The sequence below is a fragment of the Myxocyprinus asiaticus genome, chromosome 17 (genome assembly GCF_019703515.2).
Source record: "Myxocyprinus asiaticus isolate MX2 ecotype Aquarium Trade chromosome 17, UBuf_Myxa_2, whole genome shotgun sequence".
Lineage (NCBI taxonomy): Eukaryota > Metazoa > Chordata > Actinopteri > Cypriniformes > Catostomidae > Myxocyprinus > Myxocyprinus asiaticus.
This window is the reverse complement of record NC_059360.1, coordinates 48,257,304-48,281,500: the sequence shown is the minus strand read 5'-3', so window position 1 is coordinate 48,281,500 and position 24,197 is coordinate 48,257,304. Positions and strand designations below refer to the sequence as shown.

At 34.6% G+C, this 24,197-nt stretch overlaps 2 protein-coding genes across 9 annotated transcripts in view; one reads left to right on the top strand and one right to left on the bottom strand.

Annotated features, from left to right (window-relative positions):
- The window catches only part of dnajc17 (DnaJ (Hsp40) homolog, subfamily C, member 17), a 64,066-nt gene extending 62,232 nt beyond the window's left edge, over positions 1 to 1,834 (bottom strand). Inside the window, exon 1 of the mRNA XM_051722954.1 lies at positions 1,664 to 1,834. Within this exon, the coding sequence (XP_051578914.1) occupies positions 1,664 to 1,741 (78 nt within the window). The 5' untranslated portion in view covers positions 1,742 to 1,834. The remainder of the gene's footprint in view (positions 1 to 1,663) is intronic.
- A 2,091-nt stretch (positions 1,835 to 3,925) lies between these two features.
- Positions 3,926 to 24,197, top strand: part of LOC127455162 (inverted formin-2-like) — a 44,743-nt gene continuing 24,471 nt past the window's right edge. For 7 of the 8 annotated variants that reach the window (XR_007899639.1, XR_007899640.1, XM_051722801.1 and 4 more), the window contains exons 1-3: positions 3,926 to 4,064; positions 18,934 to 19,361; positions 22,876 to 22,991. Coding sequence is in view for 5 of the 8 variants with exons in the window: in XM_051722801.1 (XP_051578761.1) it covers positions 18,962 to 19,361; positions 22,876 to 22,991 (516 nt within the window). In the remaining 3 variants the exon portion in view is untranslated. Of the gene's footprint in view, positions 4,065 to 18,933; positions 19,362 to 22,875; positions 23,040 to 24,197 lie in introns of those variants that run through there. The other variant, XM_051722802.1, reaches the window with a different exon arrangement.

Sequence of the window (24,197 nt, the reverse complement as noted above, 5' to 3'; positions counted from 1 at the left end):
TTGGGTCAACTATTATTTTAAGATGTTTTAATATCTATCTATCTATCTATATATATATATATATTATTAGCTGGGCAATTTTCCATGTGATTCACACCCATTTTTAAAGTATAAATTAATATATTAGATAAAAGAAATGAAAATATAATTATATATAAAATAATATCGTATATATAAATATATATATATATATATATATATATATATATATATATATATATATATTAGCATAAAAAAAGGACAGTCTTTTATTTTAAACAAATTATTTTCATTAATGGTAATATAAATGAAAACTTTTGCAACGCAAATTGCACTGAAAATGTTCTTAGGTGTCATACTAAATTTCACAGTGCAAAAAAAAACCTTAATGCAAAAATATTTATTTTATTTTATTATTTTTTTATTTGGAGTGAAAAATGAGCTGTACATTTTTTCATGCAATTCACACCATTTTTTTTAAATATGCATTAATATTATAGATAAAATAAATAATATCGAATTATACATAAAATAATATTGTATAATATATAAAAAAGGACAGTCATTTATTTTAAACAAATGATTTTCATTACTGTACTATGATAATATGAATAACTTTTTATGCAGCACAAATTGTGTTAAAAATGTTCTCTTATGTGCCATAATACTGACACAGCTCAAAAAAAAAACCTTAATGCAACAATATATATATCTTTTGAATTGGGGTGAAATATGATCTGTGCATTGTTTTATGTGATTCACACAAATTTAAAAAAAAAAAAATACATTATATTAGATAAAATACATTACTATAATAATATGTAAAATAATATTGTGTATAAAGGACAGTTATTTCTTTAAAAAAATATTTTCATTACTATAAAACATTTTGCAACGCAAATTGCACTTAAAATGTTCTTAGGTGTCATACTAAATTTCACAGTGCAAATAAAAACCTTAATGCAAAAATATTTATTTTATTATTTTTTTTATTTTATTTGGAGTGAAAAATGAGTTGAGCGTTTTATCATGCGATTGACACCCATTTTTTAAATATGCATTAATATATTAAATAAAATATATGAATATGTAATAATGTATAAACTATTGTATATCGATATCATTTATAAAAAAAGACAGTAATTTCTTCAACTGCAGCGCCACCTTCTGGTTACACACATAAACTCACCTCATTTATTACAACAATAACAGTCGATTCCTCAAAGATTAAACACTCAGAAAACGTAATTTTGGACAGAATTGTTGAAATTAAATGTGTGTTTTCGTACTAAAAGCAGTCAGTAAAGCTCAAGTATGTTTAAAACCATCTTTAAACATTGAAGATACTCAGTATGCCGAAAGTATATGATTATGAGCCTGTTGTAGAGCAGAAACAACATCTTTAAACATCAAAAAACTCATCGAACTAAATCAACTTAAATGCAATTTAATTTTAAAAGCGTTTTTAACATTTATAATCAGTTACTGTCCATGTAGTCTTACATTCATTAAGGACACCAAACAGCCCCTATTACACCATCTACCTGTTATAAAGATGACATTATAGAGTCATATTTTTATTTGGAAGTTTATATGATTTCATACATTATTATTTTGTCATTAATATACAGAAACAGTCACGTATGCAGATAAGCTAATGAATAAAGCTGTCAGATTGACGAACCTGTTTCTCTGTGGCTTTCGATTCAACACCCAACAACGCGTAAAGATCCATCTGTAAAATCTCTTTTGTTGAAGACATGATTTAATTTGACTAAATTATAATAAATGTGTTAAAACGATGTCCTTCAGATGCTCGACAACAGTTTCAGAAGGACTTCTTCTGTGTGGTTTCTGTGCGCCGTATTGAATCCACAGCGCCACCAACAGTGAGGGTGAAGAAGTGCTGCTATATATATATATATATGTATATATGAGGCTGCTTCAACTGATTGAAAATAATAACACTTTATTAATTAATCCTATATTAATATCTCCTTCTTGGTAGATAGATAAAATATTTTTTTTAAATAAAAAAAGTTAATATTTTTTTTGTTTTATTTTACTTTATTTTGTATTAATTTATTCATGTATTTATTTATTTATTTATTTTTTAGTGAATTAAGTCTGGGCTAAAAAAAAAAAATCTGTCTTACCTTTTTCTGTATTGCAATACAGAATGCATAAGTTGCAACAAAATGTTTGCATTGGCTTGGGTTTGTCTACCAGTCTAGCCAGGATAAGTGAGCAACAATTAGATGAATGTGGGGTTAGTTGAGCACTTAGGGATTTGTTCATTCCCATCCCATTGACTTATACAGGTGTGGAATGTAACCTAATGCTGACTATAAAATATAGCTATAAACAACATTTTCATGCACACTTTCATATGTGACAGTATAGTGTCTATACATATGGTTTATAGCCAGCACAGATCCTTCTGCCCTACAAGGGAGAGATGGTGACTATGTTCAGAATAGCATACTAGCATGCAGTATGTATATACTGGGAACAGTATGCACATTTTCTGCATGTATAAAATACTTGCATTTTCTTCTCGCATTATTTAATTAGACTGTCAAAAAATATTTTTGCACAAAATTGGATTTAAAAAAAAAAAAAAAGCTAAATAAATGTTTATTTTCAAGATAAAAATGACGCCACTCATTAAATCGAGCATGCAACATGAAGTCATGTTGACAATGACACTGCATACTACTGTTTGAAACGTTTGTCTTTGCATTCTGTTTACTATTTTCATTTTTTAAACAAACAGTAGGCAGTACAGTTTATTTATTTATTATAGAAATTATTGTTTTATTAAAATAGATGGGATCTTATTTTTATTTATTTATTTTTGTCTTTGCATATTGTTTATTGTTTTCATTTTTAAACAAATAGTAGACAGTTTTATTATTTATTTAGTTATTTCTGTTTGTCTTTGGATACTGTGTGCTCTTTTTAAAAAAAACTGAATGCAGTATGTGGTTTAATTAATTAATTAACATAACAAGGACATTACAATTTATGTATTTATTATTTTTGTTTTATTAATTAATTTATTTATGTTTGTCTTTGAATACTGTGTACTGTTTCATTTTTTTTTAAACATAGAAGGCAGTTTATTTGTTTATGTATTTTTTTATTTTATTTATTTTATTTACATTACTAGGACCTTAATATTTATTTATTATTTATTTATTTTGTTTGTTTGCTTGTCGTTGCATATTGTGAACTGTTTTCATTTTCAAACAAAGAGTAGACAGTGTGCAGTTTATTTATTTATAATAGCAATTATTATTTTATTAAAATATCTGGGATCTTAATTTATTTATTTTTTATTTTACTTTCATTTATGTTTGTCTTTGCATATTGTGTACTGTTTTTATTTTTAGTAGTTAGTGTGCACTTTAGTTATTTATGCAATTTATACATATATATATATATATATATATATATATTTCTAGGACCATACTATTTATTTATTTATTTATTTATGTTTGTCTTTGCATACTGTGTGCTATTTTTATTTTATTTATTTTTTAAACTGAAGGTAGTATGCAGTTTGTTTATTATTTATTTTATTAACATCACTAGGACATTACAGTTTGCTTTTATTTGTTTTATTCATTTATTTATGTTTGTTTGTTTGTTTGTTTGTCTTTGCATAATGTGTCCTGTTTCATTTATTAAACAAAGTGAAGGCAGTATTTTATTTAGTAATTTATTTTGAACATTACTAGGGCCGTATTCATTAGTTATCATGACAATAAAGTTCTTTGAAATAAAATTAAAAATGGGAATACAGTAAATAACTGCGCAGTGTTTCGTGAGCAGTACGCCAGTGTGCTCCAGTCTGACCATTGCCGATGTGTTTTGATTGACAGAGGGGCAAATTGAGACACGCCCACTCAGTCTCAGGGGGCGGAGTCAGCACATGTGTCAGCAGCAGCAGCAGCAGCGCGAGTCAGTCCAAGAATTTCACCCTCATCCGCTCGAAGTATCAGGAACAACACCCGGAATGTGTTTCATCTCATCATTCCTGTCACACATCACATCCTGAAGAACATCGAGTGAATACAGAGGTGAGAAACATAAATGTTTCATGTATTTATATCTATACAAATACACTTGATTTAACGATTTATTCAAATAACACCTAGTTTCAGACTAAAATCAGCTGTTTCTGAAGTAGTGTATATGCTGCTTATGGCGCTGTGGAGGAGAATTCGCCATGTTTAGGAGTGAAGGATGTTATGTCGGTGAACACAGAAAACAGCAGATCTTTAGAGCTTTTAATTCAAGGACAGTGTTGACTCTAAACCTTTCTGTACTGTACTGTTGACTATTGATCAGAAGATCAAAGCGTTACGTCAACACGCAGGTTACATTGTTGCGTTTGTCATCTGAATGTAACATTTACAGTTGAAATCACATGATAGTGTCATTGCATGTTGCTGCATCTGTTCTGTCATTGTGTATAATGATATTAGATGTGCATGAGGAGGTTGCTGTGAAATGAGGGTCAAAGTTAGTGTTTGTGCTTTTTAAAGATTATATTTTAAATATGATTGAGATCTAAAAAGAGACTTTTAGACACCAGAACAGTTGTATATGTCAGTATGACGTTCCACAAAAATGTATATGTAATGTAAAAATCAAATTTACTGTATTTACAATAACTTTTTAATATGATGCTGCTTTGAAAACTGTCTTCAGTTACTTTTATTGTTTATGAGTATTTCCATGGCAGTAATTCCACCATATTTTCTCTTCTGCTCTGAGTTGTTTCTGGGACATACTGTGATTTATTTCACATTTGTGACTCTGTGTGGGTGTAAATGCATTGGTGTAGGCGTTTTATTCAGCGCTGATAATAACTGCGGATCTGTGTGGAGATCATCTGAATGACAGCAATCAAATGTAGAGGAGGAAATAGCTCGATTTGTGCTTTATGTTAGTCACTGAAGCATGTTTTTTTTTTAATGTTTTTGCATTCAGAGTTGACATTTTTAATATCAGCATATAATATGATATTAATGCATGAGTTTAGTGTAAAATAACAGGATGTTTTCCTCCAATGTGGTTGTGAATTATACAAATTCAGGGTCATAGTATATCTGCTCTTTAAACATGTCTGGAAAAGTTCCCCCAAAAATAAATGTTTTTTTTTGTCATTATTTACTCATCCTTATGTCGTTCCAAACCTGTATGCTTTTATTTTTTCTGTTGAACACTAAAAGAAACTTGTTTAAAGAATCTTTACACAGCTCTTGCCGTACAATGACAAAATGTTCATTTTTGGGTGAACTGTTCCTTTAATGTTTTAAAATGGGCTTATATAGCATGTAGAGAGGCAGTTAACCTTTATATGAGTATTACCATGACAGTTCTTTCAAAACATTTTGTCTTCTGCCCTGTGTTGTTTGTCCTTGTTGTGGCACATGATACATATTGTGATTCATTTGGTATAATGCATGGCCGAATGTTTGTGGACACAAGAGCTCCACACCCATATGTGATGTTTGAACTTTTATTTTCAAATTCATTGGCATTAATATGCAGTTGGTCATGTAGTGTACACTCAAAAAATAAATCAGTGGTTTTACATGTTTGTAATGAGTTTTCTTAAATTAAAATTACTATGTTATATCAACTTAAATATTTCAAGTAGATGGAACTTAATTGAATGGAGTAAACCTAAGTAAAGTAGACATGTTCAGTCATGGGCAGTGGCTTTACATGTTTATAATGAGTTTTCTTAAATTAAAATTATTATGTTATATCAACTTAAATACTTCAGGTAGATGGAACTTAATTGAATGGAATATACCTAACGTAAAGACACTGTCCATGAATGAACATGTTTGTAAAGAGTTTTCTTAAATTAAAATTACTATGTTATATCAACTTAAATACTTCAAGTAGATGGAACTTAATTGAATGGAGAAAACCTAACTAAAGTAGACATGTTCAGTCATGGACAGTGACTTTACATGTTTGTAAAGAGTTTTCTTAAATTAAAATTACTATGTTATATCAACTTAAATAATTCAAGTAGATGGAACTTAATTGAATGTAGTAAACCTAACTAAAGTAGACATGTTCAGTCATGGACAATGACTTTACATGTTTGTAAAGAGTTCTCTTAAATAAAAATTACTATGTTATATCAACTTAAATACTTCAAGTAGATGGAACTTAATTGAATGGAGTAAACCTAACTAAAGTAGACATGTTTAGTCATGGACAGTGACTTTACATGTTTGTAAAGAGTTTTCTTAAATTAAAATTACTATGTTATATCAACTTAAATACTTCAAGTAGATGGAACTCAATTGAACAAAGTAAAACCAACTAAAATAGACATGTTAAATTAACTCAGTACTAGGAATTAGAAATACCCTACCTAGTTTCAGTTAACCAATCAAAAATATTCAAGTTGTCCCAAAACAAATAGATTAAGTAAGCTTGAAAGCGTTGAAACAACTCAGTTAATTTAAGTTCACTTGGTTACATGCATTTTTTGAGTAATATAATCAAGGGAGGATTCAGTAAAATGGACAGTAGTGAAAGTTCTTTTTTTGAGTGTATTTGTGACTCAGGGCTCTATTTACTTGAGTGCACAAAGCACAGCACTACGAACACGCGCAACGTCTTATCCAATTTTTGTGAGGGCGCTAATTCTAAGTGCAATTTTTGCACAGGCGCAAAGCACAATTGAGCGTGTGTGGGAGTGTTTGCACTACTGTGGGTGTGTGGATGCAAACCGTGTATTGTATGTAAATGAAGTGGCGCAAATCGTAATTTGCTATTTCCCTGAGGAATATGTCATTGCATTAAGACGTCTCCAAAGCAGGTCTTATCTCAGTTCCTGCATTTGCAGTTTGGAGATTCCACCTGCAGGTGGTAATAAAGTTCGTAAAATAAATGTCCTAACTCTAAAAAAATATAGTTACAGTCACTGTCATAGCTCGTGGTCACTATAATGTGGTTCTCACTCTCGGTGGGGCGCGTGGTGAGTTGTGCGTGGATGCCGCGGAGAATAGCGTGAAGCCTCCATACACGTTATGTCTCCGCGGTATAAAAGGAGCATGTCACTGTCATAGAAATATGCTTGACATTAATCAAGGACACAGTTAATGCACAAAAGAACATCATTTTTAATTCTTCTAATTCATTGCATACAGTCCATTTACACCACCAACTTCTTATGAATGTGCTGTCTTTGTTTATATCGCTGGTGCTTGAGGGAATGGACTATATAGTAGGATGCAGATGTTGGAATAACCGGAGAAGAACCTCAGAATTAAATTGCACTTGACCCAGCCCATCAGTGCATGCTTGCATGAAAATACCAAAACTTACTGACTCAGCACTAGTGCTCTTAAAATAGGCCCTTAGTGTGGGTGAGTATACAGAGAACAGCTGGACGACAGCATTCAAATGTACAGAAGGAAAGAGTGTTTAAAGAGCCTCAATCAATTTAGTGCTGGAGTTCAGATAAAGTCTAAGTTGAACCAGATGTTCAAAGTCTTCAAAGACACTCCCGCTGAATTCCAGTGTTGTAGATGGATAACATTAGTTACAATTGTTCTGTAAAATCAACCTGTTGGACAGACTACAAAAGGTACAAAACAAAGCATCAGTCTACTTGCTATCAATCACAACACAAGAGTGTTTTTTTCTTTTAAAACTGGATTTTGACGTTCCCTATTGTTCTAGATAATGTTTAATTCTCTGGCTCCTCTTAATCCCATCCTCAAAAACAAAAGTCTGTCAGCCTTTAACAGCAGGCTTTAATCGTTTCTTTTGGCACGATCCATGTCATGCCATTTAAAATTGTTTGTCGAGTCGGTTATCAAAGCACTTCTAGGAAACTGCTGTTGTTTGTCCCGTTAGATTGTGTCATGAAAGCGTGACACTCAGGAGGAAACATGATACATTTATTCACTGTGACGATTCTAGTGATGCTCTTAATAAAAGCTCAAGTCGCATTTTCCTGTTTCTAGTATTGTAAAGCAAGTTTCACCCTAATATTTTCAGAATACTAATCCTTTGCATTGTTTTTTACATTCAGATACGAGGTACAGCTCGCTCACCAGTGATAGGATTGTTCATATGTAGGTTAACACTAATGAGAGCCTCTGACCTCACAGACTAGGGCAGTGAATGTGAGATACAGGAGATTTATCCAGGTCAAGATAGAGAAAAAACAGCTTTACTGGAATGTGCAGTCATACAGTAGGTGTTTCTGAGCAAAGAAATGCTGTAAAATAAACTTTTGACTTCATATGTTCTAACTGGTTCTTTAAATTATTTGGGTGATATTTTGGCTCCAAATCAAAAGAAACCTTGAAAGTATTTTGTTTTTACATTGTGACATAACTGAGATGACAATTAAGCACATTTACCTCGAAGTAAACTACATTGGGGGGTGGGGGGGAAATGTGTTGGATTTACTTAAAATATTTATGTAGCATTTTTGCATCACACTTTTTAAATAAATTCAACTTATGGTCATTTTATGCCAGCATAACTTCAAAACTTTTGTGAGACGTACACAAATGTATCAGTTCATTCAACTTTACTTAAAAAGGTATGTCACATGAATATTAACAAATAATAGCACGCTGCTTCATATGAACTTTACATGTTTATTATTGTTTCTACTTACTTTAAAAGAAACTAATGACTGAGTTCAGTCATTAAACAATTGATTCCCCAAAGAAGGGCTGATAAATCCGCACTTCAGCCATGTACATTCACATGCGCAAAGAAAAAAGACATGGATTGAACAGGATACAGCTTCACCAAAGGGAACATTAAAGAGCACCTATTATGGTTTTTCAAATATTACCTTTCATGTAGTGTGTTATATGGCTGTTTGTGAATGTAAAAAAGTCTGCAAAGTTTCAAAAATCAAAGTGCACGACAAATGTAGTTATTGACTCCCAAAAGAAAGAACCGATTCTGAACACCTGAAACGAGTCATTAGTAATTCCAGACTTACTTCCTGTACTAACCTACGTCATTTGGTAACAAAAAACCCGCCTCTGGTCTTCATTGGCTGCTCGCGAACAGCTTTGACCCGCCCTCAAACACTACACTAAGCGGTGGACCAATCACACCAGACTGGGACATCTGACCAATCAGATCAGAGTATGCTCTCTGAAAGGAGGAGTTTAGAACGGATCACTGAACGAGTCGTTTTTGACACTGGGGATAAAAAGGTAATGCTGCAATTTAAATTATGAGCAAATTAAAGTGTTTTTTGACCTTGGATGCATGTAAATCTATTGTATGAGACCTTTAAAACAAAATTAGGCACGTTTAAAAACCATAATAGGTGCACTTTAATCAATCAGCCTAATGATGACTTTACACAAAACCACTAATTACAGTAAAACAACGACAATAACACTAAAACGACCTAAAATCTCAGTAAATACCCCAATAAGTCACTTTTGACCAAACAAAAGCAAGGGCTTATGGGTATCCCCCACAACTTGATTGTTTGCGTTAGTAGTACTTAAAATCTTAATTTTATGGATTTTTTAAAATTTAGAATTACTCTTTTACTTTATGTATCACTCTAAGTTCACACTAATACTAATATTTTATTTTGTGCACATTAATGCAAATTAAGTAAAGCTAAATATGTTATAAATATGTACAAGGTTCCCACATTTCATGGAATTTTGCAATACAGTTTGCCAGTCATGGAAAAGACGTGGAAAAAAAATAAAAAATAAAATAATTAAATGTCTTGGAAAAAAAATGATTTGTCCTGGAAAATATTTAAGTATATTAGAACTGTTTGAATGTGTTGCTAACATGTTATAATAGGAGTCAAATACACAAATTTGTTTCGTTTTATTACTGCCGGCGGCTGCGCATTGTGAAACAACGTTAACGGTTAACTGGAATAAACGAATCTGTGTCACATTCTTTCATCTCTGCTTTGCTCCGTTGAAATAGTTTAAGTATTGATATAGTACAAATTAAGAAATTTTTTTCATTCCAACATTGCTGTTATGTTAACCACAAAAACATTTGACAGTCGGATATTTTTTTGAAAACAAATTCACACCTTGAGTTGGTAACGTGGTGATTCTGCCTTCATACCTCGAGATGTGAATTAATGTTCACACCACATTGGAGTCTGCTCATACCTCGGTTACCACATGTAGTATGCGGGAAAAACATGGACTGAATCATGGAATCTAGTCATAAAAATGACATTAGCTACAAAACGCAGAATTTCATGGAATATGACATATTTGGACAAAAATGAATATTTCAATGCACAGTTAATCAAAGTAAAATTGCGAAATGACAGTGTGATAATTATACCGCAAAAGTCTGTGATTTAATTAAATAAATATATAATCTGCAAGTGATGCATGTGTCAAAATGAATGTGTGAAGCCGGCCGCTCAAACACTGACCACGTTTACATGCACTTAAGAAAATGGCTCATTCCAGGGTTTTTGCAGAAAGCGGCGTTCTGAAACGTCATTGTGACGAGGAGGAGGGCATGGCCGGGCCGTAAGGGTGCACGGCCGGCGCTGAGTCACCTAATCAGCGTAAGAGAGAGATAAAGGGGAGCCGGAGATGCCAGTGAGAGAGAGAGACACACAGTGTTATGCTTGACATGTTATGCCATGTTATGTTGAAGTTAATTTGTATCATTGAGGGTGCTTTCACACTGGCGGTTTAGTTCGAAACAGAGCACGGCTCGCATGGAAAATTGGTAATGTGAAAGCTGTCATGTGGACCGGGGAGCACACCGCGGTACTGAACCTGAGACTACCTGTAGGAGGTGGTCTGAGTTTGGTTGCAATGGAACTTTAGCGTGATTCACGTGAATGCGAAAGCAACTCGGACTCGGGTGCCCTGCACATGCGTTTTAGCCGATGACGACATCTATCTATCAATCTACACGCCTTATAAATACTATATATAAATACTATTATAGGTTATAAATATAAGGTATAATAGGAGATGACTGTGGCGATAACTTCACCTTGGATACGAGCGTGAGTAAGCGTGCAGTGTAAACAAAGATGCAAATGAATTCCTTGCAATCAGCTGTCTCCTCAAAAAAACGCCGTTTGCGAGCAGCAGCAAGCCGCCTTCCCCTGGACATCTGATGAGTGACACCATGAAGCGCACATATACGCAGTTGTCCTTCACACTGCTGTGCATAATGGCACCAAAAAAACAAAAAGTATGATGAGTCGCATTGTGTTCTCCATGCGTGTTTGTGATGACGTAAGATGAATGCAAATGGACCGGGGTTCGATAGAATCAAGTGAGTGTGAAACCAGACCAAAGCTGCGGGGGGCAGCAAACGTGCCCAGTGTGAAAGCCCCCTAAAACTTTATGTTGAGCCAGGTCCCAGCTTCCGCCTTTCCCGACCAAACAGAGGTCTTTTACATTTGGTGCCAAAACCCGGGAAGGAGGAAGAGCACGCTGTCCGGGAGAACTCGCCACTGCCGTCCGGCAGGAGACGGAGGAGCCGCTGCTGTCCACCAGGGGACAGAGGGGTTGCTGCCGTCTGCCAGAAAGTGGAGGAGCCGTTGCCGGCTGCCAGGGGATGAAGGACCTGCTACCGTCTGCCAGGTTACGGAGGAGCTGCTGCCATCTGCCAGGGGGCGGAGTGGCTGAGGACCAGTGGATGGCGTGTTCGGGACCACTCGCTCTCTCTCTCTCTCTCTCTCTCTCTCATCTCCAGAAGGGGTCAATCAAATAATCAGTAAATAAAATTGAACAAATTTGTGACACAGATGCAAGCCTCACCAAAATACCCTTTATTTTTGCAGCTAATTCTGCACAATTGTGCAGTTAATTTGCTCTACTTGAATCATTATTATCGCTGCAATTGGTGCTTTTAGCTAATGCTTACAAAAAAATATCCCCGGAAGAAATGTTCATGGACCAGTGATTCTCTCACCTTTTACACCCTTCATGAGTTTGCATTCCTGTAATTTGCTGTGGCACTGCAAGAACAAATCTACAAATTAGAAAAGAAGCAAATTTGTTGTTTTTTTCATTACCCAATTAGAGCTCTCCTGTGACCTCATTACACAGCATACTGTACCTACGTGACTTGATAGTGGTGTGCCGTGGCAGAAAAAAGGACCCCATTGACTTACATTATATGGACAATAACACATAATAGATCAAAGAAAGTCATTCAAGTTTGAGACATAATGAGAGTGAGTAAATAATGAGAGAATTATCATTTCTGGGTGAAATATGACCTGGATGTGTTCTTGACAGGATGCGTGAGATTCACCAATTACTGGCCTCAATATAGAAGATTAAAAAAGGAGAGCTAATGCGTCTGGTTGTTATGGCAGTGAGGATTATTGAGTTTCCTCACATGAATGTCCTTTCCTTCCTGTTCAGCGCCCTGCGCTGAAATCCTTCATGACTAAAGCGTTTCATTGGTGACTTCAGAGTGTTTTTGTCAGGGAAATTCCAAGCATACGTTCTAAAATTCCTTCTAACATTCTTGTTGTGTAACACGTTCTCCGATCAGCAGAAAGTGAATGTTTTATTTTATCTCAGCTGGTGAACCGAATATGTGTGTTTTCGAATTTTACAAAACAATGTGAACACTATTGATATCAGATTTCGCACTGGAAAAGTAATTGAATAAGATCGTTGTTAATCTGGATCTGGTGGTTTATCACTCAAAAATGTGTCACATCTCTGTTCTGACAGGATCACAGACAGCAGGGAAAAAATATTTTTAAGATTTATGCATTTCAATTTCATAACAAACTTCCATCGATTTGAATTGTGTAATGTTTAGCCAAATTTAATTAATAAAACTTAAAATATTTAGATTTTTAACCCTTTAAGCTCTGAGGGTGTGAAAGCCAAAAGCCACATTAATTCCCTATTTTTTTTATTTATTTTTTGCAAGAAGTGTTTATAAATATTTTTTACATGTATTTTCTTCAAGACATGTTATTTTCGTTGTGTAGTTTTTTCTAAAATTATGTAATAATTTCTTTGTTGCTTTGCTTTGAGAATATCTTGAGTTTCTAGAGGAAAGTTTATTACACTGTTGATCAGCAACATATCAGACTGAAATGTGGCATAATGTGAAATTGAGTAATATAGGAAGGTTGACTTAAAACTGAGTGTTTATTTATTTATTTTTTTTACTTTGACCATTTGTCAAGTTCTAAATAAGGAGAAAATTATGTAACAGGAAGTAGTTTTCACTTAAAAAGTATTTATTGACTGGATTTTCCAAAAATAGGCATTACAATAAGGTTATTTATTATGCTAACCGATTTTTATTGATTTTCCAGAAAACAATTACTATATCGCGATATATTCCGTTATCGTGATATAAAATTACTCATATCATGATATAAGATTTTGGTCATATCGCCCACCCCTATTGCATAGCATGCACACATGATTTTAGTAATGAGATTTCACAGAATGAGTTTCATTCTGTGTCATTTGAGTCATCATTGAGTCTGTGTTGTGTGTTTGGCGCCATCTCCTGGTGGCCATATGTAACATTGTGCTTCATGTGGATTATCTAATGATCTATACATCTGATTATCTTGTGTGTAGGCTCGTTTGAAAGATAATCACCTCCTCTAAATAATGATATGTGATATTTTACGTTCCGTTTATGTTTCCTGAAGTTATAAGCAAAAACGCGGCATATACGCAACACCAACATAATTGTCAAAGACATATACTTAACTATTACTCACTATATTTTTGTCAGTGAGTAAAACAAATAGGCTGGTTGTATTCTACTCTTTGAGAGCTTTCCAACAACATATGACACATGGATATTTGATCAGTTTGATGTTTTTACTTATGCAATTTAGTGCAATTTGTTTTATTTTTTTATAAATTATCAAAATGGAACACTTGTGATTTATCTGTAAATTTCAAAGCACTTGTTCAGTTTTGGTCATAATGTCTACATGCATTGGAATGTAGAGCTTCTAAGCTTTCAAACGATACCTGTTTTGTGTTGGTCAAGTTTTTTTTCTCACGGGCCCATCCGAGCTTATAGGGTTAAATGTTATTTAAATGTTAAAGAGTAATTTGCTTTGATGGAATTTTGACATGAAAATAAAATGTGTAAATTTGTGTAAAGGGAGGAGAAAAGACTTCCCATTTCTTCTAAGGCTGTGCATTACATAATTTTGTTGCAAATTCATGTGTCACTCAGTAAAAGCTTGCTAAATCATAGGCAGGTCATTTGTCATGCCCTCATCAGGCTAGAGAACCATAAATAAAACTACACAAAGTAAAAAAAGGCATATACAATTCCAATTACATGTACTTTTATGTACTATAAAGTAAATTTTGGTACTGTGTTGGATCACCACTTAATTCCCAATGGAAAATCTAGATCCTGAAGCAAAACCAGTGAGAGCCAGTGCTCCTCTGTGGATCTTTGTGTTCATTGTACCCAGCAGTAACTGGCATGTAGAGACGAAATATCCACATAACTGGGAATTTTTGGAATGTGCCCAACCTCCTCTTAAGAAAACAGAGCCTAATCAAAAATAGCCTGTTCTATGAAGCAGAAAAAAGCTTCTGTGTAACCTTGTATGAGTCGAAACGAACTGCAGGCCGGAAAATTCATCTGACACTTTTGTTTAGATTTGTTCTGCCATAAACACTCTGTTGTCTACAGTAAATCCCTGAGGATAAAATCCGCCTGTGTGTGACGCTAACAGATTCTATCTATGCGCTGATGTGTTTTGTTTAAAACAATCAGCGTCCAGTGAAGTACAATATGTTGCTGAATCAGCACATTCATTATGAGTTAGATGAACACAATGGCCATTTCAATTTTATTTCATTTAAACCGACTGATCTCAGTTCAGGAGACTCTGTGCTGTCAGTAAAGGGTTAAACTAAGTCATGTGACCAAACAACATGGTGCTGATCACAGCAGAGTTTGTCTTTGGGAAAACCGCAACAAAACTACATCTGGTAAGAAACCTCAGTAAGTTACAGTGAAACCTGTTTGAGTCAAAAGATTAGAGTCTCTAGTTTCATCAGATATGCCATTTTTGAGTGATTTATCACAAAACAGCACGCTGGTAAACACAATGACCACGTATATGGACTGTATGCTCAGTTTCAGTTCAAATATCCTTTATTCACTGTCTGTGTATTATCACATTGAGAATTAATGCATGCATTCAAAAACTGAAAAATGTGTCTTTCAGAGGCTTTATATGGAGTTAGGATGAAAATAAGGTGCATTTCAAACTGTTCTGAGACCAGTGCAGACAGACAGCACACTGGAGGTTAAGTCATTCACTAAATAGGGAGCAAGGGAGCATCCTATAGCTCTCTATGCAGTTAAGTGCATTCACTCCTAAAATCTGATCAAAAGTTCAGTTTCAGGCTGCAGATGATGTTTGGATCACTCAACATGTTTAACAGACATGTGACAATGATAATCAGTACATAGATTCAGAATTTATAATGTATCATTTTATTTTAACATGGTTGACAGTGATTGGATGATGCTGGACATTACTTTGAATCAGAATTAATTATGATAATTTCTGATGTCTCAAAAACATGAATAATCAACACTTCTGCAAACATCATAAACTATTTGGTGGAGAAAAAATAAATCTGACTTTCTAAAACGTGGTATTATTTAGGCAAGGCAAGTTTATTTATAAGCACATTTCTTACACAATGGCACTTCAGAGTGCTTTACATAAAATTAATAAAGAAAATACAAGATAAAATCCACTTTTAAAACCAATTAAGAACAAGAACTAAGATTAAATAGTAATAAAATAAATTTTAAAAAAGTAAAAAATGATCAAAATGAATAAAAAAATAAAAAGAATAAAAAAAATAAAATAATGACGTGAAATGTAAATTTAAATTAAAAAAATGTCACAACTTTGTCCCACTGTCCACATAGGTGGACATCAATTTTTAGGGAAACTATTTGCTCTAAAAAAAAATTTTTTTACATGTATTATTATTATTTTTTTTGCTTGTTTAGTAGGTGCAACTAGTTACAAATCAAAAAGGGAAATGGGAAATGGGAAATGGAAAATGCACACAGCAGTCACGCTCAGGTCTCAGGAGGTTAACCTCATATCACATCTTTTATATTAAAGTCTGTGTGAATGAATTATCCTCATCCTTATTTGAATATTGGAATGTTTTCTGTGTAAAACATAATTATCTAATTTCTACAGGGGTTTTGAAATAGAATCGCAGTGTTTAGTGTTGAAATGAGAACTTTGTATTGAATAGAGACCTTAATCTTCTGCAGCACACCATAAAAGCAGTTGATGATCATTGAAACTACTGTATAAAGTTCATTTAATTCCAGAACATGTCACATCACATCCCAGTAAGAAGCAACTCAAGAACATTTGATCAGTTGAGAAGGGTCCATGTGGTGTTAATTATTGCAAGTCTGGACTGATCAAGAATTCAAGAATGTGATCCATAGCAGTCATTATCTCTGAATGTGGAAATTTCATTATAATGAATATAGTTATTATAATATTATGAGATGGCTCTCGTGGAACACAACAGTGATTTTACTATTAAAACCATGGTTAGGTTTGTTGATTGGATGGTCTCTATGAGAATAAAAGTCACCCTTCTTTGTACAAGGCAAGTAATTCGATGTCTTGCGATTTTGCCATCTCATGCAAATTATTACAAGTTTTCATTTGACTTTATTGGAAATTCTTGCATCCTTTGTTTTTTTTTTTTTTTGCCTACTTTAATTTTAACATAATTTTTCATAACTGTATTCTGTAGCCGCTTGTCCTATGTAGGGTTGCGGGTAGTGCTGGCGATAGTGTTTGGTACTGGTAGTGCTGGAGCCTATCCCATCTGTCTTGGGCTGAATGCAGGGAAATACCCTGGACAGGTGTTAAAACACACAAACACCTATGGGAAATTTATAGTTTGCAATTCACTTGACATGCATGTTTTTGGACTGTTGGGGACACTGGAGCAAACCCACGCAAACACGGGAAGAACATGCAAACTCCACACAGAAAAGCCCTAGGTGAGCCGAGACTCAGGGACCTTCTTGCTGTGAGGCAACAGTGCCACCATGCTGCTCCTCTCTTTTTATGATGTAATTTTGATGTTTACATTTCGTTAAAACACTAAATTGTCTACATTTTAGAAGTATTTCATTATTATTAGTAATGTGTCTATTATTACAGCCCACATGTATCGACAAATGGCACCACTTTATATTGTGCAAATGATGCAAATAAAGTTCACAAATGTGTTCGGGACAAAAAGTTGTGTAAACGCCTTTTTGCATTTTTAAGATGTGAGCAATCAAACATAGTGGCCAGTGGGGTGGGGGGCACCCTGTATATTAGGAAATATATTTTGCATAAAGAAGACAAAGCCTAGCTATTTTTCATCTTACTGCATTATAGTAAAATAAAATAATGTCATTTTTGTTTCTTTTGCATTTAAATAATCACAAATTAAAGGAAGTAGCACAACAAACATTATCACGATGTATAAATACCGTACAATTTTATATCAGTTTGTTTTTTTGTTTGTTTTTTTGCATTACAGTAATAGAAATCAGGGAGTAAAATATCCTTAACCCTCCTATGGTATTCAGTCATTTTTAACCAAAGTCTTCAGATATCTTTTGGTCATTGTTGGCATTACAAGCCATCTGTTGTTTTCCAGCTGATGAGAGCAATCTGACACACACACACACACACACACACACACACACACACACACACACACACACACACACACACACACTCGCACACACACACACAGACAGGTTTATTATGCATTTAATTTGAGCTATTACATTTTTAAGTTTGAAATAAATTACTGGTAGAAAAATGCTTATTCTGTGTCTTCTCTTTGTAACACCATGGTCAGGTTTGATTGCAAACATAATGACATGCAAAAACTGACACTTCAAATCAATTTAAAATGCTAAACTTAAATAATAGTTTGATAATGTCTAAATATATATTCAAATGCATATCTTGTGATAAAATATAAAAGTAGGTTACAACAAGTCATCAGACTACACAATATCTGTCTACAGTCATCTACTGGCCGTTACTGGCATGACATGGTGTTCAAGTCATGTTATTTATATTTTATTCACCAGATGGCAGCAATCTGATTCCAATTTATGTCACATTCTCATATTTCCTTCATGTTTCAACTTATAGAAGTGTAAGTTCTGAATTTAATTATTATTATTTATTTATTTTCCAAAAAATTGCTTATTTGTATATGCAAATTAACATTACAATTTAGAAATGTACATGTAAATAAGATCAAAATAGCATAAAATCACAAGAGAAATGCATAATTTTATTGTTCTTACTTCAGAGAAGAAATGGTATCATTATCATCATCATAAAAAAAATAAAAAAAAAGGTTACACATCTGACCCTTCCGGTCAAAAATGACCGTGAATTACAAAGGGAGGTGCCATTTTTCAATACCATAGGAGGGTTAATTGTCATTAATTTTTTTTGAAACAAATAAAACCGGTCTTCTTGACCGGTTTTGTTAGATTCATTCCTCCAGTAATTGAAGGTTTATTTAATTATTCTGTGCAGTAGAGCTCTGAATACACAGTGTTGTCTAATAACATAATATTACAGGGTGGTGCATCAGCCTCGAGGTTAAAAAATCTGGGCTCGTAACCTAAAGAATGTTGGTTCAAACAATACAGGGATTGATTCACAAATGATCACCATTGTGCCCTGGAAGAAGACTCTTAAATGTCTGATTGCTCTAAACTGTCATTTAAAATGTCACTGGCTATATAGCATTCTTTAAAGTCAGCAAGAAATCAAAACTGACTAAAATAGGTTGCAATTACTGCTTTATGTTTAATACAAAAACTGTCAATGTAATTGTATTTTCTGCCTTTTTAACTCTCCAGAATCTTCCTCATCATCATCATCTTCATCATGTCAGTGAAGTCAGATGGAGCCCAGAAGAAATGGGCAGCAGTCAGGGGTCGACTGGGGTCGTCTCAGGACTCTGACCCCTCGCAGGAGGCCAACCTAGAAAACGCAGACGCAGAGCTCTGCATCCGTCTGCTGCAGGTGCCGACCGTCGTCAACTACTCCGGTCTGAAGAAGCGTCTGGAGAAGAGCGATGAGGCCTGGATGGTCCAGTTTCTGGAGCTGTCTGGACTCGATCTGCTCCTGGAGGCTCTGGACCGGCTGTCCGGACACGGCTGCTCTCGGATCGCAGACGCGCTGCTGCAGCTGACATGTGTTAACTGCGTGAAAGCGGTCATGAACTCGTCTGCCGGGATTCACTTCATCATAGACAATGAGGGATACGTGCGCAAGCTGTCACAAGGTAGAGCAACTTTAAATGGATAGTTTTAACCCCAAAATGAGAATTCTGGCATCATTTACTCACCCTCATGTTGTTCCAAACCTGTATGTAGGGATGGGAATCATAAGGAATTGAACGTTTCTGATTCTGATTCATTTGAACGATTCTGGCGATTCTTTTAGAACTTTTAAAGGAACAATTATTTAAAAATAAGAAATGCAATTCTTGTTGTATTTACTGCCCTCAGCAGTCTGTTGCCAAATTATTTCAGATTTCGACAGAGCAGATATAATAAATCAGAGATAAATGTACTATAGTTCTTACAGTCAGTCAAATTATTCATTAACTTCTTCAAATAATGTAAGTGTTTGTGATTCACTAAAAAGAGGCAGTTGCTAAGAATCATTTGTTTGGGGACGGCACTACAGTGGTCACGCTGTAGGCTATTTTTTGGATTTACTAAAAAGAACTGTATCAAAAGAATCATTTGTTCAGAATTCAGTCTACACTTGTAGCGCTGCATGTTGTGGGCTGTAGATTCAAAACAACTGGCGGATAAGAGTCATTTTTTGGAGAATCGGACTACACTGGTCATACTGTCTGTTTCGCACAGTAGATTCAAAAGAACCGACTCATAAGAATCATTAGTTCAGAAATTGGACTACACTGGTCGCGGTGTGTGTTTCACTCTGTAGATTCAAAAGAACCGACTCAGTAGAATCATTCCTTCAGGAATCGGACTACACTGGTCACGTGTGTTTCACGCTGTAGATTCAAAAGAACCGACTCATTAGAATCATTCCTTCATGAATCGGACTACACTGGTCATGCTGTAGATTCAAATGAACCGACTCAGTAGAGTCATTCCTTCATGAATCTGACTACACTGATCGCGGTGTGTGTTTCACACTGTAGATTCAAAAGAACCAACTCAGTAGAGTCATTCCTTCATGAATCGGACTACACTGGTCACTCTGTGTGTTTCACGCTGTAGATTCAAAAGAACCGACTCATTAGAATCATTCGTTCAGGAATCAGATTACACTGGTCACTCTGTGTGTTTCACCCTGTAGATTCGAAAGAACCGACTCAGTAGAATCATTCCTTCAGGAATCGGACTACACTGGTCACGTGTGTTTCACCCTGTAGATTCATAAGAACCAACTCAGTAGAGTCATTCCTTCAGGAATCGGACTACACTGGTCACGCTGTGTGTTTCACACTGTAGATTCAAAAGAACCGACTCATTAGAATCATTCGTTCAGGAATCGGACTACACTGGTCACTCTGTGTGTTTCACACTGTAGATTCATAAGAACCGACTCAGTAGAGTCATTCCTTCAGGAATCAGATTACACTGGTCACTCTGTGTGTTTCACCCTGTAGATTCAAAAGAACCGACTCATTAGAATCATTCGTTCAGGAATCAGATTACACCGGTCACTCTGTGTGTTTCACCCTGTAGATTCAAAAGAACTGACTCATTAGAATCATTCGTTCAGGAATCAGATTACACCGGTCACTCTGTGTGTTTCACCCTGTAGATTCAAAAGAACCGACTCATTAGAATCATTCGTTCAGGAATCAGATTACACTGGTCACTCTGTGTGTTTCACACTGTAGATTCAAAAGAACTGACTCATTAGAATCATTCGTTCAGGAATCAGATTACACTGGTCACTCTGTGTGTTTCACCCTGTAGATTCAAAAGAACCGACTCATTAGAATCATTCCTTCAGGAATCAGATTACACTGGTCACTCTGTGTGTTTCACACTGTAGATTCAAAAGAACTGACTCATTAGAATAATTTGTTCAGGAATCGGACTACACTGGTCACTCTGTGTGTTTCACACTGTAGATTCAAAAGAACTGACTCATTAGAATCATTCGTTCAGGAATCAGATTACACTGGTCACTCTGTGTGTTTCACCCTGTAGATTCAAAAGAACCGACTCATTAGAATCATTCCTTCAGGAATCAGATTACACTGGTCACTCTGTGTGTTTCACACTGTAGATTCAAAAGAACCGATTCAGTAGAATCATTCCTTCAGGAATCGGACTACACTGATCACGCTGTGTGTTTCACCCTGTAGATTCAAAAGAACCGACTCATTAGAATCATTCGTTCAGGAATCAGATTACACTGGTCACTCTGTGTGTTTCACACTGTAGATTCAAAAGAACTGACTCATTAGAATCATTTGTTCAGGAATCAGATTACACTGGTCACTCTGTGTGTTTCACACTGTAGATTCAAAAGAACTGACTCATTAGAATAATTTGTTCAGGAATCGGACTACACTGGTCACTCTGTGTGTTTCACACTGTAGATTCAAAAGAACTGACTCATTAGAATCATTCGTTCAGGAATCAGATTACACTGGTCACTCTGTGTGTTTCACCCTGTAGATTCAAAAGAACCGACTCATTAGAATCATTCCTTCAGGAATCAGATTACACTGGTCACTCTGTGTGTTTCACACTGTAGATTCAAAAGAACCGATTCAGTAGAATCATTCCTTCAGGAATCGGACTACACTGATCACGCTGTGTGTTTCACCCTGTAGATTCAAAAGAACCGACTCATTAGAATCATTCGTTCAGGAATCAGATTACACTGGTCACTCTGTGTGTTTCACACTGTAGATTCAAAAGAACTGACTCATTAGAATCATTTGTTCAGGAATCAGATTACACTGGTCACTCTGTGTGTTTCACCCTGTAGATTCAAAAGAACCGACTCAGTAGAATCATTTGTTCAGGAATCAGATTACACTGGTCACTCTGTGTGTTTCACCCTGTAGATTCAAAAAGAAATCAGCTCATAAAAGTCATTCCTTCAGCTATCAGACTTTCTTTCTTACATGAAACATAAAAGGAAATATACACCTTATTCACAGCAGTGCCATATTTAATTTTTAATGTGAATAAAAGCAGGCTGTGAGCGAAAGACTCTCTTCAATGGTTTGCATGCCATTGAAGAGACTGTAAGTCTATCCCTCACAGCCTCGTTGTCATTCCTGTCAAAAATTAAAGATGGCGCTGCTGTGATTAAGGATTATTAAGCAGTACGTTAGTCTCCATTCATTTGTAATGCAACTTTTTCCATACATTGAAAAATAAATGACTAATCCTCTTTTGTATTCTATGGAAGAAAGTAAGTCATACAAGTTTGGAAACACATGAGGATGAGTAAACAATGACTGATTAATTAAATTTTAGGTGAACAATCCCTTGAAGTAACGCTTATCCAAATACGTCTATATTTGGAAACTGTGCACCGACTAGTCTTTTACACTCATGAGTCGAGATACATTTTAGAAAGCACATTTCTGCAAAGCAGTGCTCGCAGTATCTACATTGCACAATCTTCACACCTATCACATGCTTGGCTGTTTTTTTAACCATGAGATGTACAAAGTTCATGTTACGTCCCCCAAAAATTTGCTACCAACATCCCAGAAGTGGAGAAGGAGAACACAATGGAGGAGGAAGCTAAAACTGCGATGTTTCCTCTCCATTTTCCTCCAGCTTTGGACACGTCCAACACGATGGTGAAGAAGCAGGTGTTTGAGCTGTTGGCGGCCCTCAGCATGTTCTCTTCAGAGGGACACCGATTGTCTCTGGACGCCCTGGACCATTACAAGGCAAGTGTCTGTCTGGGTCGGTGAATCTTCTTAAGTCGTTGATATCAGGTCAGTAAACAGCAGCAAGTGCGTTTGGAAGTGTCATTTGAACTAAAATAGTCTTTGGAGAGTTTATTTTCTTTAGAGCAATGATGTTACCTTTAGCAGCGGGATTTCAAATGGATATTTTAATGGTGAAGAGATTCATTTTTTTTTTTTGCCATTTAAGTCCCCAGTGCAACCTGTGGTATTTATGATTTTTAATTTGACCTAATTACAATTTTAATAGACTTGGTAAACAGAAGACTATTTAAAACGTTACACACCGCTGTGGGGCTAAACGTCACATTTTAAATCATTTAAATCATTTTCAGTTATTGCACTAGTGTCTTTTCTTCATGTCCCCTGCATGTCAATCATCTTTGACAAAAATAACTGCTAAATCATCATTTTATCCATAAAATTAAGTGGTTGTTGTGCATGTATTCACATGTATTCATCTGTGATAAATGTGGAATTTAGGTTTTTTATGTGTTATTTATGGAGGACAAAACCTGCAAAAACAATAAATAAATACACAAATACATACTTAATAAATAAATAAATCCAAATATTTGTGCATAAATAAGTATATAAATAATTAGATGTGTGAGGAGATATACAAACCCATAAATAAATAAATTAATATGCAACCATTAATGCAAAAATAATACAAATTAAAACATAAATAATAAAATAAGCTAATTTTTAATTCTAGATTTTGTAAATCATTGATTTATTATGTTGTTCTGTATTTATTTTTCCTTCGTTGTTAAACATCAGTGTTCTGCATTTATATATATATATATATATATACTGATTTTTAATTAACATCCTTTCATCAAATTTATAAATAATGAAGTGTGCGAGTATGGAGGACGAAACCTGCAAAAATAATAAATAAATAAATACTCAAATAAATAAAGTAATCTGCATATTCATGCATAAATATGTAAATAATTGAATGTGCGAGGAGATATACAAATAAATAAATAAATGCACCTATGAATGCAAAAATAATACAGTATCAAACATAAATATATGGTTGGGGAAATGCAAAATTGAAAGTTGATTTTTATTCCACATTTCTATATTTCTTTAATCACTTATTTAATTCTGCATGCTGTTCTGTATTTATTTTTCCTTCACACAACATGCATAAAAGCAAGATCCTTTGTTAAACTTTTA